General features: G+C 43.3%; 1 protein-coding gene across 3 annotated transcripts; it reads left to right on the top strand.

Annotated features, from left to right (window-relative positions):
* Positions 1-308: 308 nt before the first annotated feature.
* Positions 309-18,831, top strand: TOR2A (torsin family 2 member A). 3 transcript variants are annotated; one of them, XM_077478728.1, is made up of 7 exons: positions 310-482; positions 2,741-3,006; positions 4,270-4,445; positions 6,679-6,806; positions 10,444-10,684; positions 17,586-17,700; positions 18,702-18,831. In XM_077478728.1, exons 1-7 carry the CDS (start codon positions 347-349, stop codon positions 18,723-18,725), a joined length of 1,086 nt encoding a protein of 361 aa, XP_077334854.1. In that variant the 5' UTR covers positions 310-346; the 3' UTR covers positions 18,726-18,831. The 3 variants fall into 3 exon arrangements, 2 of the variants coding, with proteins under 2 accessions (XP_077334853.1, XP_077334854.1); XM_077478727.1 differs by having other exon boundaries at positions 309-482; positions 17,586-18,831; XR_013273201.1 differs by having other exon boundaries at positions 10,444-17,700.
* Positions 18,832-19,779: the final 948 nt, after the last annotated feature.

The following is a 19,779-nucleotide window of genomic DNA, read 5'->3' on the forward strand; positions in this document are numbered from 1 at the left end:
GGTCAGAGACTATGGACACGATACAAGAGATGGTCAGAGACTATGGACATGATACAAGAGATGGTCAGAGACTATGGACATGATACAAGAGATGGGCAGAGACTCAGTTTCTGCAACAGCCCCAAGGACCACACAGACAATAGGTGACATGTACTCCCCGGGCTCCATACACGGACAGTGTACTCCTCGCACTGCCCTGCGCTCATCTTTATATAAATCCTCCTTCCTCCACCAACATGGCGGCCAGCTCCTGACACTGCCAGTCACGTGATGCTGAGCTCGGGCCCTCAGTCAGCTGTTCTGAGGAGCGGACTACATTTCCCGTCATGCCGCGGGTGAGGTGAGAATGGCGGGTCGCCTGTGTCTGGTGTTGTCGGTGGTTTGGGTGGCCTGCCCCGGACTGTGCTGGCAGCTCTCATCTCTCCATTGCAGCCTGTACTCCAGCAGCGCCTGTGACTGCAGCTTTCGGCCCGGTCTGGACGGTGAGTGGAGAGGACTGACCCCCCCCCCCCACCTGTACTAAATGGTTTGTTCCACTGGGAGAGAATAGAACTGTTCTCTTAAAGGGGCAATCCACAGATAAATGTGAGGGGGGGGTGTTATGTCGTGTGTGTTTACATCTTCTCTTAGGTTTATTTGTATTTGGAGAGTGGTGAAGGGTTAGACCCCCCCCCCACCACCCCCCACCAACCACCCTGTCAGGACTTTACAACTATCTCGGCTCCTATACAGAGAATTCCTTCCTTCCTTCCAGACAGAAAGTCAGGAGAACTCTGCTGAAGAAACCCAGAAATAACATTCTTCTGGTTAGAGGTGAAAGGGGAAGACTAGAAGCCCTGGCAGAGTTTTATTGAAGGTTGTGTCCCCAGTTGCAGATTTCTCCTCACTTCCTGTCTGGTAGAATGTTGTCAGCAAGACAGGAAGTGAGGAGAACTCTCCTTATAGGAGGCCAGATAGCAGTAACCCTTCCCCTGCTCCCCCATTGGACACAAAGCTTTTGGTTGGGCGTACGCTGTAAAGGATGACTTTGATTTTACCTGACAAGCTGCTGTGTGCCCACCTAATACACCTCAGGTGAGGAGGACATCTCTCCAGACATCACATATCCCAACATGCTTCACTTGCCATCCACAGGAGACACGGAGGAAGGAAAGCCCGGTGTTCTGTCAGAATAGCAAACCTGTCAGATTAAGTAATGGAAGTGACGTTCTGTCAGCTGTGCATGCGTTCCGCCACCGCTGCCAGGTTCACTAATCTGACAGAACACCTGTAGTCAGAAGAAGGCGGCGGACATCTTACTACACCTAGCTACGTCTTGAATTTCAGAGTCATTTTAGCAATAAAGTGAGCGTATAGAAATAAATATAGTGTGTTTAAATTTGTGATGCTGTTTTGATGTTACATTTTGAAAGAAGCTGGACGCCAGCAGTAGGAAGGTGGCGGAGGCCATGTTGGTACACTCTAACAGTTTAGTGCTGAACAGTGCAGGGTGTACCAACATGGCCCTTCGCCGCCTTCCTATTGCTGACATTCAGCTTCTTTCAAAATGTAACATCCAAACGGCATCACAAATGTCAACACACTATATTTCTATACGCTCACTTTATTGCTAAAATTACATTTTATTTATTTATTTTTTAACAAATTTATTTGTTAACCACTTGCGGACCACCTACTATACATTTACTGAAGGAGGGCGGCCACTCTGCGACAGATCACATATCTAGTATTTAATCGGACACTTCGGGGTCTAGAGCATGAGCGTGTTGCTGTAGACCCACTCCCGCACTGATTCTATACCGCGGAGCCCAGCAGCGGGTACCGTGCACTTGATGTCCGCTGGCACCCGCTGATTACACTGTCACTCTGCCTGTGTCTTGTCTGTCTATGTAAACAAGACAGATTGTCGTTCTGTCAGAAGGGGGGGTATTGCTCCTGTGTTCCTGCAAATCAGAAACACTAATCCTATGCCTTCCCCTAGTCAAAGCACCTTCCCCACAGTGAGTAATCATAACCTAGGAACACTTTTTATCCCTTTTGATTGCCCCTGATGTTAACCCTTTCCCGGCCAGTGCCATTAGTACAGTGACAGCACATATTTTTTAGCATTGATAGCTGTATTATTGTCACTGGTTCCCACAAAGTGTCCGATCTGTCTGGCAATATCGCAGTCCTGATATATGTCGCTGATTGCTGCCATTAGTAGTAAGAAGAAAAAAAAATCTTTTTAGTCTGTAGACGCTATAACTTTTGCGTAAACCAATCAATATATATATATTTTTTTTTTTACCAAAAATATGTAACAGGATTCTTATTGGCCTAAATTGAAGAAGAATTTGGATTTTTTTTTTATGAGATATGATTTATAGCAGAAAGTAAAAAAAAAAAAAAAAAAAAAAGTGTGTGTGTGTATATGTGTGTATATATGTATATATATATATATATATATATATATACATACACACCACTTCTCTTCTCTTCAAAACTGTAACAGCCTATCCATCACTAGTTGGGGTTTAGACAGCAAACAAATGGTGTAGCTGAAACTCCGTAGAGCTGTGATGAAAGTATCAGAAAATGGGAGTCTCGATCCTTAGTGTAATGCACAGAGACAAACCCAAAAATGGAGTAAAGACATAACCGATAGAGGCGACTATTGAATGTGCTGATAGAAAAATCTTGACCTTTCTTTTTAGATTTGAGTGTTTCTTTATCGTGTTGTCTTGTGTTGTCTCTGCAGGCTTGGAGTGCGATCTCGCTCGTAATTTGTTCGGGCAGCATCTGGCCCAGGAGCTGGTGGTGAAAGCTCTGAGGGTGTTTATGGAGACAGATTACCCCAGCAAACCCCTCGTATTATCCTTCCATGGCTGGAGTGGCACAGGCAAGACGTTCTTGAGCTCCCGGCTGGTAAAACATTTGTACAAAGATGGGAGCCGCAGTCCCTATGTCCATCACTTCTCTCCCATCTTGAACTTCCCTCATGCTAAGAATCTCAACCAGTACAAGGTGGGCCTTTGTATTCTGTCAGTATGATTACCATCTTAGAGGAGAACTCTACTTTTATATAGTTATTTTTTAAAGCAGGGGTCTCCAAACGTCCTAAACAAAGGGCCAGTTTACACCTGTGATCCCTCTAGTGGTAGTAGAAAAGTCACATAGCACCTGGGATAAGTAGGAGGTTTAATAGTGCCCCATGGTTGGTGTCAGTGGGTGGGGAGGGAAATAGTGCCCCATGGTTGGTGTCAGTGGGTGGGGAGGGAAATAGTGCCCCATGGTTGGTGTCAGTGGGTGGGGGGAGGGGAATAGTGCCCCATGGTTGGTGTCAGTGGGTGGGGGGGGAATAGTGCCCCATGGTTGGTGTCAGTGGGTGGGGGGGAGGGAAATAGTGCCCCATGGTTGGTGTCAGTGGGTGGGGGGGAGGGAAATAGTGCCCCATGGTTTGTGTCAGTGGGTGGGGGGGGGAGGGAAATAGTGCTTCATGGTTGGTGTCAGTGGGTGGAGGGAGGGAAATAGTGCCCCATGGTTTGTGTCAGTGGGTGGGGGGGGAGGGAAATAGTGCTTCATGGTTGGTGTCAGTGGGTGGGGGGAGGGAAATAGTGCCCCATGGTTGGTGTCAGTGGGTGGGGGGGGGGAAATAGTGCCACATGGTTGGTGTCAGTGGGTGGGGGGGGGAATAGTGCCCCATGGTTGGTGTCAGTGGGTGGGGGGGGGAAATAGTGCCACATGGTTGGTGTCAGTGGGTGGGGGGGGGAAATAGTGCCCCATGGTTGGTGTCAGTGGGTGCGGGGGGGGGAAATAGTGCCCCATGGTTGGTGTCAGTGGGGGGCGGGAATAGAGCCCCATGGTTGGTGTCAGTGGGGGGGAATAGAGCCCCATGGTTGGTGTCAGTGGGGGGGGGAATAGAGCCCCATGGTTGGTGTCAGTGGGGGGCGGGAATAGAGCCCCATGGTTGTTGTCAGTGGGGGGCGGGAATAGAGCCCCATGGTTGGTGTCAGTGGGGGGCGGGAATAGAGCCCCATGGTTGGTGTCAGTGGGGGGCGGGAATAGAGCCCCATGGTTGGTGTCAGTGGGGGGGAGGGGGGGGGAATAGTGCCCCATGGTTGGTGTCAGTGGGGGGGAGGGGGGAGGAATAGTGCCCCATGGTTGTTGTCAGTGAGGGGGGGAATAGTGCCCCATGGTTGGTGTCATTAGGAGGAATATTACCTCATTGTTCTGTTGAAAAAAATCATAATCTTTATATCCATTGTCGTGAATTTTATCATCATCTAGGAGAACCTCAAACAATGGATCCAGGGTAACCTCACTGCTTGTGGTCGATCCTTGTTTCTATTTGAAGAAATGGACAAAATGCACCCAGGGCTCATAGATGTCATTGTCCCCTTCCTGGGCCCGTCCTGGGTGGTGATTGGCTCAAATTACAAGAAGGCCATATTTATCTTCATAAGGTTAGTAGATGGGAATCATGGGATCATTCTTCAAGGATATGTACACCCTGCCTACAATTTCCCCTTGCACCCTTGGGCTGCCCATGCGTTAAAACACCGCTCATTTTAGTGGCGCTTTACCGCTGTTTGAGTGGCACTTTTCACTCCCCCAAAGATGTTGCCTGCAGGACTTTTTTTTAACGTCCCGCAAGTGCACCTCCCCAGTGTGAAGGCACTCGGGCTTTCACATTCAGACAGCATGGGAGGCAGTTTACAGGCACTATTTCTAGTGCTAAAACGCCTGAAAACTGCCTCAATGTGAAAGGGGTCTTGGTTGTAGAGATTCTTATCCTAAAAGAAAAACCTCTCTGCCTGCTGATACTCACTGCACATCCCACCGCTCTGTGCCTCCACCTGAACTCTCAGGGTGGCCTTCAGGATGAGCATCCAAATGCTAGAGGGGCGCATTGTCATATGAACAAAAAGACCTTTTGTAAGATACAACATGGAGCTTACACAGGGTTAGGACTCCCAGCTCTGATGGTGGAACAGGTCAGTGGGGGATTGGAGCAAAGGTGATTATCGGTGGGTAGGGGTTCTTTTAAGAGAACCTGTTACTTTACTCTGAATGGGCTAAGGGATGGCTTCTTTGTAGCATTACCCTGTTACTATTGTAAACCTTTTTAAGGCAACACATACTAGGGGTGTCCTAAAAGTTCACAGCCCGGCATTCAAGGGGTGACCACACAGACACAGAAACTGTACCACCGCACCAATCCACTCTTCCAGATGTTCAGCTATGAAAATGGCACATCAGTGCTATACGGTTTTCGTGTGATCCTTGCAAATTATTAACTGCTCCCATAGTCGAGTTGAAAATGTAGACAGCGGAAGGCTTTCATTTGCCATGTAGTTGCTCACTCCATTCATTTGTTCAGAACTTCTTGCCAGGTTTCCACATCCTGCGGAGAAGTTATTGCCCTGCTTAGCTTAGTATCATCCGCAAATACAGAGATTGAACTGTTTACCCCATCCTCCTTCTTAAATAAAATAATAAAACATTTTTTTTTATATATATTTATTATTTTCACACAGAAATACATCAGCAGCTGTCTGTGACATTTGTGTGTACTAAGAAAGCCATGTTTGATCGATAATCACATTGATTGGTTCCTAATTGTTCGTAGAGACCACTAGCCACCAGTGAATGTGGTCTCACAGCTAGAAGCAGGCAAAACAGCCAGGTCATTGCTGTCCAAAAGTATTGGGACACCTGCCTTTACACACACTTGAACTTTAATGGCATCCCAGTCTTTGTAGGGTGCAATATTGATTTGACCCTTTGCAGCTATAACAGCTTCAACTCTTCTGGGAAGGCTGTGCATAAGGTTTAGGAGTGTGTCTATGGGAATGTGTGACCGTTCTTCCAAGTGTATTTGTGAGGTCAGGCACTGATATCGGATGAGAAGGCCTGGCTCGGAGTCTCTGCACCTAAAGGTGTTCTATCAGGTTGAGGTCAGGACTATGTGCAGGTCAGTCAAGTTCCTCCACCCGAAACCCACTCATCCATGTCTTCCCCTCCAGGAAAACAGTGATTATTGCTAGTGGCTATAACAGCTGCTGCCAATAATCGCATATAAAATCTGACAGGCTGGTTGTACACAATTTGAACTAACAATCAATGTGGGTACACTCAGACTGCCCATATATGTCTCAAATCTTGGCCGCTTACTGCTGAAGATTCTAATTGTCTATGGCCGGTTTTAGAGACAGCCCAAAATGAACAGTTTGATGAGCTATCTAAAAAGAAAGCATACTGTATTCAATAGTAATTCTTAAAGTGGAACAATACTCACCCTGGCTCTGGTGTTGCACCATCTCAGAGCTCCCCACCAGCCACTGACAATGTCGGGCAGCGAGCTTCTGGGTCTCAATCGACAGCCACTTTCATTGGCTGGGCGGGGCTGACGTCACTCCCACACACGCGTGGGAGTCCTGTTAGCTTTGACATTGCCGATTTTGTACAAGGGAGGAAAGGCATGTAGGTAACGTTAATGCAGAAGAGACAAAGCAGGTCTCTTCTGCATTAAAAATCCTGCCTGTTCGCTCATTTTAATTTTGTACATAAAGTTCCACTTTAAATTGAAGATTATATACGAGTAATGGTAAACATTTCAGAAAATGTTTAAAAGAAATTGACCAAAAACCTGCTTTCTTTGAGATGTGTAGTCCACTAATGTACTTGTGTTTGCAGCAATTCAGGAGGAGATGATATTAATCGAGTAGCTCTGAAATTCTGGAGAGAACGCAGGGACAGAGAAGAGATCCAGCTGAGTGATGTAGAGTCTGCTATAACCAACACTGTGATATCCGACCATGAACGTGAGTTCAGTTTACCATCATAGACCAAACCCTATATTGTACTCATGTCACTGAACCACCCTCCACATTGGAACAAAAATATATACACAGTTAAAGCGGGAGTCTGCCGTTTTTTTTTTTTTTTAAAGCCAGCAGCTACAAATACTGCAGCTGCTGACTTTTAAAATAATGACACTTACCCACCCAGCGCGCCCGCGACATCGGCACCCGAAGCCGATCTCTCGATCTTCTCTCGGGTGCTGCCGCCGCCATCTTGGGTATGGTAATCAGGAAGTGGAGCCTTTCGGCTTCATTTTTCAATAAAGAGTAATTCAATTTAAAAAAAAAAAGATGTTACAGCATGAGGTATTCTGAGCACAATGACTGAGAAAGGAAGGGGAAGAGAATATACAGAACTACAGTGGGAGAGAGTTCAGAAAGACAGAGGAAATAAATCGTAAAGACACAGAGCTTAATAATTCACATTGTGTAACACAACACACTCAAAAATCATCAAATTAGGAAGGGTGCGTAGAAGGAGTATTTTTTTTTTTTTAGTTTTGCGTTGAGTAAGGAAGGAAACAAGGGACTTTATGTCTTTGTGTCATTTACATTCATTTCCTGCCCCAGAGACACAACAGGAAGTAATAGGAGATCTTTGAAAATAACAGGATATGTCCTTTAAGACAGCTGTCACCGGAATAGGTGTACCAATTGGACGATTTCTCCCCTTAAAGTGGGAGTCCGCCGTTTTTTGTTTTTTTTTTAAAAGCCAGCAGCTACAAATACTGCAGCTGCTGACTTTTAAAATGGTGACACTTACCCGCCCAGCGCGCCCGCGACGTCGGCACCCGAAGCCGATCTCTCGATCGTCTCTCGGGTGCTGCCGCCGCCATCTTGGGTATGGTAATCAGGAAGTGGAGCCTTTCGGCTTCATTTACCGGTTCCCTACTGCGCATGCGCGGGTCGCGCTGCTCAATAAGGATGGTCCCCGCTGTCTCTGGGATCCGTATGTTTCCCAGCAGGCAGCGGAGGACCTTCGGAAAGGGGCGTAGATTCTGCGGAAAAGTGCGTACCTTCTGCAGAATCTACGCCGGAAGTGGGTGCAGATACCTGTACTGTACAGGTACCTGCACCCCTCTCCCCCCTGAAAGGTGCCAATTGTAGCGCCGGAGGGGGGGAGGGTTCCAATGAGCGGAAGGTCCACTTTAGGGTGGACCTCCGCTTTAAGTTCATATATATATATATATTTGGACACAATGAATTTGAAGTGCAGACTTTCAGCTTTAATTCAAGGGGTTGAACATAAATATCAAGTACAAATTTTAGAAACTGCAATCATTTTTATACATAGTCCCCCCCCCCCCCCCCCCCCATTTTCAGGGGCTCAAATATAATTGGACAAATGAATATAATAAATCAAATGTTAATTTTTAATATTTTGTGTAGAAATCTTTGCTGGCAATGACTGCCTGAAGTCTGGAGCCCATGGACATTACCAAAGACTGGGTTTTCTCCTTTCTGATGCCTTGCCAGGCTCTAACTGCAGCTTTCTTCAGTTGTTCGTTGTTTGTGGGTCTTTCTGCTTTAGTTTTGCCTTCAGCAAGTGAAATGCATGCTCAATTGGGTTGTGATCAGGTGAATGACTTGGCCATTGCAGAATATTCCACTTCTTTTCCTTCAAAAACTCTTGGGTTGCTTTTGCAGTGTGTTTTGGATCATTGTCCATCTGTACTGTGAAGAGTGTCTAATCAACTTTGCTGCATTTGGCTGAATCTGGGCTGACAGTATATCTCTAAACACTGCAGAATTAATCCAGCAGCTTCTGTTTTCACATCATAAATAAACACCAATGACCCAGCGCCACTTGAAGCCATGCATGCCCATGCCATCACACTGCCCCACCATGTTTTACAGACTATGTTGTGTTGCTTTGCATCACAGGCTGTTCCAAGCATTCACCACACTTCCCAACCCTCCCCCCCCCCCCATCATTCTGGTACAGATTAATCTGAAAAAATTCAGATTCAGCCGTCCAAAGGATGCTTTTCCAGAACTGGTCTGGCTATTTTAGGTGTTTTTGGCAAAGTCTAATCTGGCTTTTCTATTCTTCAGGCTTACAAATGGTTTTCACCTTGTGGTGAACCCTCTGTATTGGTCTTGTGAAGTCTTCTCTTGATTGTAGACTTTGACAATGATACGCTCACATCCTGGAGAGTGTCCTGCACTTGTCTGGATGATGTGAGTGGGTTTTACTTTACCATAGAGAGGATCCTGCAATCATCCACCACTGTTGTCTTCCGTGGACATTCAGGACTTTTTATGTTGCTGAGTTCACCAGTGCGTTCTTCTTTCCTTAGAATATGCCAAACTGTTGATTTGGTCACTCCTAATGTTGCTGCTATCTCTCTTGATGGATTTGTTTAATTTTTGAAGCCTTTCAATGGCCTGTTTCACTTGCATGGACAGCACCTTTGAACGCATGATGTAGGGTCACAGCAATAGATTCCAAATGCAAATACCAAACTTAGAATCCACTCCGGACCTTTTACTAGCTTAATTTGATGAATAAATAATGGAGTAGCCCACACCTGGCCATGTAACAGCTTTTGATTCAATACTCCAATTACTTTTGGTCCCTTGAATGGCTAGGCCTAAGAGCTGTATTTCCTAAACCCTTCCTCCAATTCAGATGAACATACCTTCAAATTAAACCTGATAGTGTGCACTTTCAGCCCATATCCATTATATAACTATAGCTTGAATGTTTTGATAAGTACCTGGGGAAAAAAAACAAATCGTGCCTGTGTCCAAATATATATGGCTCTAACTGTATATATAATATGTGTGCATGTGTGTGTGTGTGTGTGTGTATACTCATATTAAACAGCATGGATGGGGGTATCTCCCCCTGATGGCTGTTGTATTCAGACAGTGGCAGCATTTCTGGCTGAATCAGATTGGATGCAGTCAGTGTTCAGCTGACAATTTTGCACTCCGCTCCTTCAAAAAAAAAAAAATGTATTTTTTTTATTTTGCTAATCAAATTTTTTTGGGAGTTTTGTGGTGCCAATAGGGTTACCTGCAGCTTGATTTCTGTTGCATCAGCTGATATTTGAATGGTGAATGGCCAGCCTTAAAGTGATTCTAAAGAAAAGAATTATAAATACAAGCATGTCATACTTGCCTACTCTGTGCAAAGGTTTTGCATAGAGCAACCCTTATCCTCTTATTTTTGGGTCCTCCACTGGCCGTCCTGGTCCCTCCTCCCTGTTGAGTGCCCCCAATAGCAAGGCTTTTGCTATGAGGGCACTCTAGCATGCTCGCTACCATGCCACGCTTTTTGTGTCCATTCAAACACAGACTGTGGCTCGGCTACACCCCCCCCCCCGCTTTCTCCTCATTCACTCACTGGCTATAATTGACAGCAGCAGGAGCGTGTGAGCCAGTGAGGAGAGAGAGAGACCCAAGAGAGCCGGTGGCAGAATACAATAGCTTAGTAGGAATGAATGTGTGGATGGAGGAATCAGCTTATTTATTTCTATTCAACCCACTGGATGAATGAGGGGAAAAGAAAAGAACTGTGTGAGGCCTGCCTAAGACATAAGCTATCTCCTCATTGATTTGTTTTTTACTATATGTACATCTTCTTTGGCAGATGGATTCTGGCAGTCTGAGATCATCAAGCAGAACCTCATAGATGTCATTGTGCCTTTTTTGCCTTTGCGTCCTAACCACGTCAGACAGTGCATTCGCAGTGAGCTGGCACAGCAAGGCTTGTCTATTGAAGAGGATATTGTTCCGTCGGTAGCAGACAGTCTAGTTTACATTCCAGAAGATGAAAAGGTTTTCTCATCAACGGGCTGCAAAACGGTACCATCCCGAATCAACTACTACCTGTGAGCAGCTGCTCTGAGTGCAGGCAGAGGAGACTTGGAGACATCTCTGAGCAGTGTGTCACACTTCATCTCTCTAGAACCACCTATGAGTCGCGCCATGTTGGGAGATACTGGCTGCTAATGACCCAGTGTCTGGTTATCTAGAGAGACTGCTGATTACCACGTACAAAGTTCAGGGTGTTATGAGGGTTTTATCGAAATATTGGATAAATGACCTGTCTACAAGGATTGAGCTGGAAATTGAGAAATGTGTTTCACATCTCATTATATTTATTTGCACACTGAAAGGTGCCACATGCTGACACTGTAGGAGTCAAGGTACAATTATGTGGAAGTGACAGAGGTCAGCATTGGTTGCCTTGTTGTCTAGCGATCACTACTTACTGTAGAAAAGGGGATGATGACTTCCAGTTTTTAAAGAATAGTATTTTGTTGATGAAAATTTATCTTTGATCAGGTTCTGCTGGGTTACAGAACCAAATATCATTTCTTTGAAGGAGAACATGAGATAGAGTGCTGGTGGAGCCCTAGCCTGTTCTCCTATGTACCATTTTTGGATGTCAGGTCAGAATAATATTTCTAATAAAGACCTTTTTAATCCTTTATCAAATGGACCACGAGCCTGTATGTAAGATCAGTCATCTATACAGGCTGGATGACTATCTTGTATTCAGGCAGGGTCAAATGAGAGCTTGTCCAACCTGAAGATGTCCATGAAAAATGCTCTGTATTTACCAATGTATGGAGGAATTACTGTCCTCCCTGAGTTTACTTGCACTTCATCTTCAGGAATGGACGTTGTAACGCTAGGAATTGGACCAGAATAGAAAACAGATGACCTCATTAATGTTTCTTCATGAGTCATCTTTAATTCAAGTCTGAATAGACCATGGTGTACTTGTAAGGGTCTAAAGCTATTACGTGTCTTCCTCAATGTGATGTTTATAGGACTCTCCTATGGAAATTGTATGTGAAAAAGGAGAATTTGAGTGGTTGTGATTAAGGTTGGATGCTCAAAATAAGGACCATTGGCCATTTAGTGCTCTTCATAAACCTCTTGTAAAAGCACAACTGACCCACACTTAATACGGGGCTTTGTGATAGGTGCCACACTCCAGGATGAACCAGAAAAAAATTGCGCTTTTGCTACACCTCATAAAAAAGAAAACGCAACAGTGAGATATTTTTTACCACAAAGTAATAAAAATGCAATGTGCAATAGTCTGTGAAAAATCATATTGATAAAAAAATAAAAAAGTTAATTTCATAGTGAAAATTGTAAGACAGAAAAAAAACAGTCCCTTTTTGAGGTTTAGAAATGAGTAATCAAAGAAGCCAAGCGAAGATGGGTGAAATTCTTTCCCTCCACCATCAAGGACCAACGCCCAGATAAGATGTCCTCTTACCTGAGGCCAGGCAGGTCAAACAGGCTTTTGGGGAATGGTTCCCTGTATCAACCCTCCAGCTGATATTGACCAATCACATGAATGATACCTTGATGTACGCCTCAGGAGAAATGTCACCGACTCCAAAGGTGCAATGCATATAGATAAAAAAAAAAACACTAGATAGTGTAAAACCTTAAGTTGGATCTTTTTATAAAAAAATAAATACTACATTGTATAAAAGATTCATGCGCATGTTTCAAACAAACAATCTTGGGCAAGGAAAATGGCATCCGCTTCCAATTCTGGGTGATGCAATGACGTAACCAAGCTGCTCTACTCCAGGGACCTGCAATGTCACAGATTGTTTTATAATCCTTCAGCTGTCCTAACAGCAGTGGCCCCTGTGACCTGTGTAGCAACTTGCACTGCAACCGCTGTGATAAAATCTTTCCATTCCGCCTGCAAATTAATTCCATGATTAGGACAAAGCAGTTGTTGCATGCATTATGGTTCGTATAAGATAAAAAAGATCTTCATCTTCTAAAGTCCAATTCCAGCTAGTATTGTGTTTGCTTAGAATCTCTGTTGCATTTTTATTTATTTTTTTTGTTCTGTGTCTTTGGCAGAAAAAAATCTGTTCTCCTTTTTAGTTCAGTGCAGAAAAGTCCGACCTGACAATGGGGTTGATTTACTAAAACTGGAGAGTGCAAAATCTGGCTACCATGCAGAGCTGCACCAATCAGCTTCTAACTTTTTTTAGTTTGTTCAATGAAGCTTTGACAAAATAACCTGGAAGCTGATTGGTTTCTTTGCAGGGCTGCACTAGATTTTGCACTTTCCAGTTTTCATAAATCAACCCTTATGTTTTTATTGCTGTATCTGAATTCCTGTCCTGATGATAACCATATCCCCATCTCTTGTATGGGTGTCAAAGAGACGGTAAGTGAGGGAAAATCATCCCAATAGGTTTGCAGACAGAATTTCTGACTCTTGCCCCAAAACTGGAAAAAAAACAAACATTTTAGCTGTAGATGTACTCGGGTATGTATTGGCCATTGGGACTACCGGGAGTTTCCCCGTGGGCCGATGGCTCAGTGGGCCACTCTGATGTAAGGGGGCTGCTCATGGGACACTCTGATGTAAGGGGGCTGGTAATAGGACACTCTGATGTAAGGGGGTGCTGATGGGACACTCTGTTGTAAGGGGGCTGGTGATGGGACACTCAAAATGTAAGTGGGCCGGTCTGGATGAAGTCAAGGGCCAAATTTCTGTCCCAGTCCAGCCCTGGATGTACTTTTATAACACTAGATCATCATATTTCCAATGTGCAATGACCAGCACCAGTGGGAACATCACTTGCCATATATCCTGTCATCCTCATCCTTTTATTATTTTGTTAGTCACTGACCCAGAGGAAGCATTTGCATTAGGTGGGGTAAAATTTTTGAAGTACTGAGCCTAAGATACCCACTATTAGATTTTCTGCAGCTTTACCAAAACCATATAATATAATATAAATGAAAAGTTTCAATTTGTATGCAATCAGGCAGGCCCTAGCGCTACTTGGTTTTGGTAAATCTAAAGACAAAAATCTGCAGAAAATCTAATGGTGTGTATGTCTTATGCAGGCCATACACGGTCGAATTTCGAACAAATTTTCTTTTCAAAATCAGAAAATTCGTTTTTTTTTGTAATCCGATGATGCCACCATTGATTTTCGAAATTCGGCCGACCAAGCCTTCAATTTCACCTCATGTTGCTACAGAAAAGAATTTTCTTGGCTGGGAATCTTCTTTTCTCTCCGTAAATTTTCTTTTATCTCTATACATTTTCTTTTCTTATTACGTTTCTCGCACGATTCTCCCATCATTGATTAGAAAATCGTTCGTTTTTCTAAAAATTTCCAACATGTCCGATTCCTCAAATTTTTTATTTCCGCGCGAAAATCGGCTGTTGCTGCAGCCCACTAATGGTGCGAAATTCATACGAAAATTCTTAGATACGATTTTCGAAAGAAAATTCTTTCGAAATTCGAACCGTGTATGGCCGGCATTAGGCTCTTGATTAGTGGTCTGTATTGTCCAAAGGTTGCATGCTAGGTGTACAACACCTGATATGCTTGTTTAAGGACAATGATTCACTAAGACAGGCAATAGAGAATTTATATTTTTTGTATTTCATACAACTAACGAAGAAAAAAATTTGATTTCTCCATCAACATAGTATTGATGATGGAATCCCTCCCACAAAGCTATTGTATTTTGAAAGCAGGGAGAGTTCCTGGTTGGCAGAATACAATGATCAATGTTGGTGGCTCTAGCCAGCAGCACTGATCAAACGAATAAAAATCGTCTGTACAACCAGCCTGCCCCTACATGGATCGAAATGTGGCTGGCCCATGCTGAACCTGCCAAATTTTGATCCATCTTACGGCTTGTTTGAGTATTGAAGGAAGGATAAGAATAACAATGACAACTTGTGAGTTAAAGCGGGGTTCCACCCTAAGGTGGAACTTCTGCTGATCGGAACCCTCCCCCCCTCCGGTGTCACAATTGGCACCTTACAGGGGGGAGGGGGGTGGAGATACCTGTCAAAGACAGGTATTTACACCCACTTCTGGGCATAGACTCCCGTGGGAGTCTATGTCATTTCCTGTCCTGCCGCGCTGTCTGCTGGGACACACATGGGTCCCAGTGACAGCGCGGACAATTCCTATTGCGCTGCGCGACTCGCGCATGCGCAGTAGGGAACCGGGAAGTGAAGCCGATTCGCTTCACTTCCTGATTCCCTCACCTAGAATGGTGACGGCAGCAGCCGAGAGCTGAGCGATCAATCGGCATCGCTGGAACCCGGGACAGGTGAGTGTCCATTTATTAAAAGTCAGCAGCTGTAGTATTTATAGCTGCTGGCTTTTAATATTTTTTTTTTTTTTAGCTGGAATCCCTCTTTAACTTTTAATCTACCTCAAGTTACAGGGCCTGCAGACCTTATGGGCTAGCAGTGATGTTTCTCTTTTCCTAATGCGAATGGCTTATGTATTGACATCTAGTAAAGCACCCAAAGTGAACCAATCACAGCTGTGCCTATGAAAAAAATTGTTTTTTTAATCTTACAGGGTTAATTCCCCTTTACTAAAAACTGTATATGCAGGTAAGGGTTCTCTATAGATAAAAAACAACTGTGCAGTTTTGACCACACTTAAATAATACCCTTGCTATAGGTGTACGCCATTTACATACCTGCCGAAGCCTAACTGAAAAACTCCCAGAGATGGCATCATCCCACCCTGCCTTGTTGTTAGGATGTTGCTAAGACACTCAAATATCTCCCTCTCCCTCCTAGGCCTACACCTATAGCAAGGGCATTATCCAAGCCCGAAATATGTACAATTATACATATTGGCCCAAACTGAAGAGAAAATAATTTTTTGGGGATTTTTATTATAGAAAAAAAGTAAAAAAAAAAATTATTTTTCAAAATAGTTTTTTTTTTGTTTATAATGCAAAAAAATAAAAACTGCAGAGGTGATCAAATACCACCAAAAGAAAGCTCTATTTGTGGGGGAACAAAAGGACATCAATTTTGTTTGTGTACAGAGTTGCATGACAGCGCAATTGTCGGTTAAAGCGATGCAGTGCCGTACCGCAAAATTACTGTTAGGTTTCTACTGCTGTATCTCCCCACTAGGGAGATTCTCCCTATTTGCTCTGATCGTCACTGTCAGCAGCAGAGAATGTTTTAAAGTTGTCAGTGAAACAGGGGTTAAGTGGAAATCATCCAAAGGAGGGCACCTGTTCCTGCAACAGCTAAGAGGAGATCTCTCTATAGAGAAAGAGGTTACAACATGGTCCAAAAGGTGAACTTGGCCTTCAATGTCACAGAGATTGTTCTGCAGCTTTGGCAGATAAAAAACAATTGTGCAAATATCTTCAAACAATTAACGCAAAAAAAAAAAGTTGCAGCGAGGCACAAACAAATACAATGCTTTTATCTCTTTGTTTTATTCTAAAATTTGGATATCAAATAATTTGTTCATAAACCGATGTTACTTTTGTCTGGGTTTGTATATCGAGCACTAAGTTTATATTAAATTGGAGACAATTTTTATGGCTGTGAATCAAGGATAATGACATTTTAAATGATATTGAAAGGTATTACAAAGCAGAACATGTCTATGACCCATAATGCAGAGTCTGAGCCATGTTAAGCTTTCTGACATTCCTTCAGATCGCATAATTCAAATGGTCGTTTAATGCTATTTCACCATAATAAAAAAAAAAAAGTTGAGATGCAATACTTGGAATGATGTGTTTTATTTGGGATTAAAGGAAACATGTATGGAGAGTGTCACAGAGGTTGCCATTAATGATCTCCTCCTGAGACACAAAAGTAAGAGGAAATCCCACCTTAGGTGGCTGTCACCAGAACATGTGACCCCATTGGGAGATTTCCCTTAGCCCTGGTTCACACCCGTGAGGCTTTGAAAACGTGCTACTTCTGTGTGACTTCAAAGATCAGTGCAATTTGGACCTGCGATTTCATTGCGGCCAGCAACTTAATTTAACAGAAGTGCAAGTCGCAAATAAATCGCTAAAAAGTAGTGCAGGAACCTTCTCCTGAATCAGAACAATTTGGTTCCATTTCCGGCAATAGGGTGTGACTTGTCATGTGATTTTCAACTTTTAAATCACATGACAAATTGCACTGGTGTGAGCCAGGGCTCAACCTGTTGTGCCAGCAGCCACCATAAGAGGATAGATTATCACCAAGACAAATTGTGTCAATCCACAGAGACATACAATGTAAAAAAAATCCTGACTGAGGCCCCAACCTTTCCTTGCTTTACACAAATTATAAATCAAGTTTTATGGAGTTCTATTCAGAACAAAGTATAGCTCAGCAAATGTTGGTTGATCTCTAAAGTATTTCCCCAGGCAAAAGCTTTTCCTTTTAAGTGGGAGTAAACTCCCATACATAATTGTATGTAAATACTAAGGCTTAGATATTTACTGTACATGCAGCCGGTTATGTCACCGACACATGCGCTCTAAAGGTACGGCCACCTGGGCTGTTCCTTCAGAGTGCTGTACTGTAAACGGCCGCTCCCGCGCACACGCGTGTGAATGATGTAATCGCGGCTCCACCCACTCTCACAGCTGGAGTCCGCAAACCTAGAAGGAAGACCAGGTGAAGATGGAAGCCTTGTGACAGCTCGCAGCTGAGAGGGCTTCGTTCTAAGGTAAGTTTCACATACTGTGCGGTTTACTACCGCTTTAAGTTTGGATAGAGTAGCAAAGATTTAACAACTATGTCTGATTTGTATTTCTGTTCGGGGGCTTCATTACAGACATTTTTTCTTACTTTCTGGTCTAAAGACAATGTTTTACCCGACTGGAAGTAAGGAAAACTAGCAGCATCACAAACAGAATTTTTTTAAGTATAGTAGGAGAAGGCTAGGACACCTGTCATATAATTTTTTTTTTTTCTGGCTTTGTCCACTTTTGTCCATAAAGAAACATCAGAGGGACTGAAAACAATATAAAGAAAGGAAGATGTATGAATGGCAAGATGATCCAGAAGCCGTACTATCTAGGGAAACGTCACCAGAAAGAGACAGGATTACAAGAGGTTAGTAATGTAAGAGGAGGCACTAATATTACTAGTAGAGACTCACATGGATACCAAGAGCAGGCATCATCCCAATGGAATGACAATAGAGGGGGGCAATCCCAATGGTAGATCGGGGGGCTAACCAGTCCAATCACTATAGAGGAAGTGCTGGTTATGGCTTTGGTGTGAGCACATCTAACAGGTACTCTCCCCTTAGCGAAAAATCTTCGCCTGGTTATCATAACAGAGAAAGATCCCCAGCCCCAAATTATTATAATGGGTATGGGGCTTTTCCGGGAGGGTATAGGACACCTCCATGCACAAAATGGATATAGAGTAAGCACCCGTATAGAAAGCAGAGGGGTAGATTTAGAGAGAACAACAGAGGCAGGGGATCTTTCAGACCCTATTACGACATCGTTCACCCCAACAGTACAAAAAGAGAGAAAAGAAAGGGAGGATGTAGAGGCGGGCGGGCGAAAGAAAAAGAGCAGCTTAGATATAGGAAACCTTGCAGATGTTCAGTTCTCAAAGGATGAATTATTGGGCATAAAATATGCTCATGCAAAGTTTTTAGATAAATTTGAACTTTACATAGATATAGAAACATTTTCAAGGGAGCTTAACATACGCGTACACTATTAAAATACATGAAATAACTGGCTTATCACCCAAGTCGTTTTAATACTATGCTGTTACTATGTAACTACCTCACCTCTATGGACGATATCGCTAACTCAGGATACAATGTTATATTGTGGCTGGCTTACTAGTTTTACTTTCCTTTTTGTTTAAAAAAAAAATGTGATTAAAGAGCTGTCTCTTGGTCCAGTTAAGCCCCATTGATTTACTAAGTTTACCATCTATATTATATGTGACCTCAAAGAAATGTAGTCAGTAGTGTTTTTGTTCCTGAAATATTATATGGAATTGACAGCAGTATGTATATATGTATACCATATATATGATTCCGGTATAATTGCAGGTTGCTACATTAGTCTTTTCCTTTCTTTTTACAGCCTACTTATATTGGACATTACTAATGTTGGCCCTTGCTAATGTTACATCATGAATAAACAGGAGGCATTTGTTTGTAATGTTCTTTATTGAAAATAATAAAAATGGTTGAAACAGAAATTAAGAATTTTATCCCGTCCTCCCTTTTCTCTTTCATAAGATGCCATGTCCTTAAAGTTGTAATAAATAATGGAGACTGAACATCATTCTGCCATATGTTGAAGCACAAATCAAAATGAATGGGAAATATACCATACAAGTTTTGGAGCGCCAATAAGGCAATATCATTTTAATTTTGCTAGTTTCTCTTGTTCATGCGTAGCTAAGTCAACTTTTGATAGCGGTGCCTTTAGGCTGGATTCACACGTGTGCATTTTTAGTGCTTTTTGCATTTTGCAGATTTGCACTACACTCCATTTAACATGGTTTCCTATGGAACACGATCTGTAGTGCAAATTGGCAAAAAGCACAAAAAATGCATAGGTGTGAATCCAGCCTTATGCCCTATACATCTGTTTTTTCAATATAAGAAATGCTCCGAAAAGAACAGACATACTTTGATTTATGTGCTCTAAGGTATTTGTTAATTGGATGTTGTCTGGTTACATACGTATATAAAGGGTCTGTCTCGTACCAGACTGAGGCTGGGTTCATACTAGTGCGAATTGGATTCAGGTTTCCCCATATCCAATTCGCATGTCAGGAGATTGTGACCGGCTCTCAATGGAGCCAGTTCACACATCTCCAGGACAGCTGCAGAGTGCTTTGCAGAAGAGTCCTGTGCACCTTCTAGTTTTCGGATCCAATTCCAGCCAAAAATTCGGCCCTGATTCATTCCTGAAACAGAGAACAGGGACGCACCGGACTTCTGCTGTGAGCCGCTCCGCACAGCAGTGTGAACCAAGCCTCAGACATGCTTTCTGGCTTCTATCAGAATACTTGACAGTTTTCTCAGCATCAACACGTCACTCGAAATTATGATAAAATGTGGGCAGGTATGGTTTATTAGCAGCCAGGATTTGTCTATCGACTGTGATAACCTCTCAGAAGAATGCACATCCACACATTACTTCAGAACTG

The sequence above is a fragment of the Lithobates pipiens genome, unplaced genomic scaffold, assembly GCF_037356315.1.
Source record: "Lithobates pipiens isolate NorthernLeopardFrog02 unplaced genomic scaffold, aLitPip1_a1.2 Scaffold_1, whole genome shotgun sequence".
Lineage (NCBI taxonomy): Eukaryota > Metazoa > Chordata > Amphibia > Anura > Ranidae > Lithobates > Lithobates pipiens.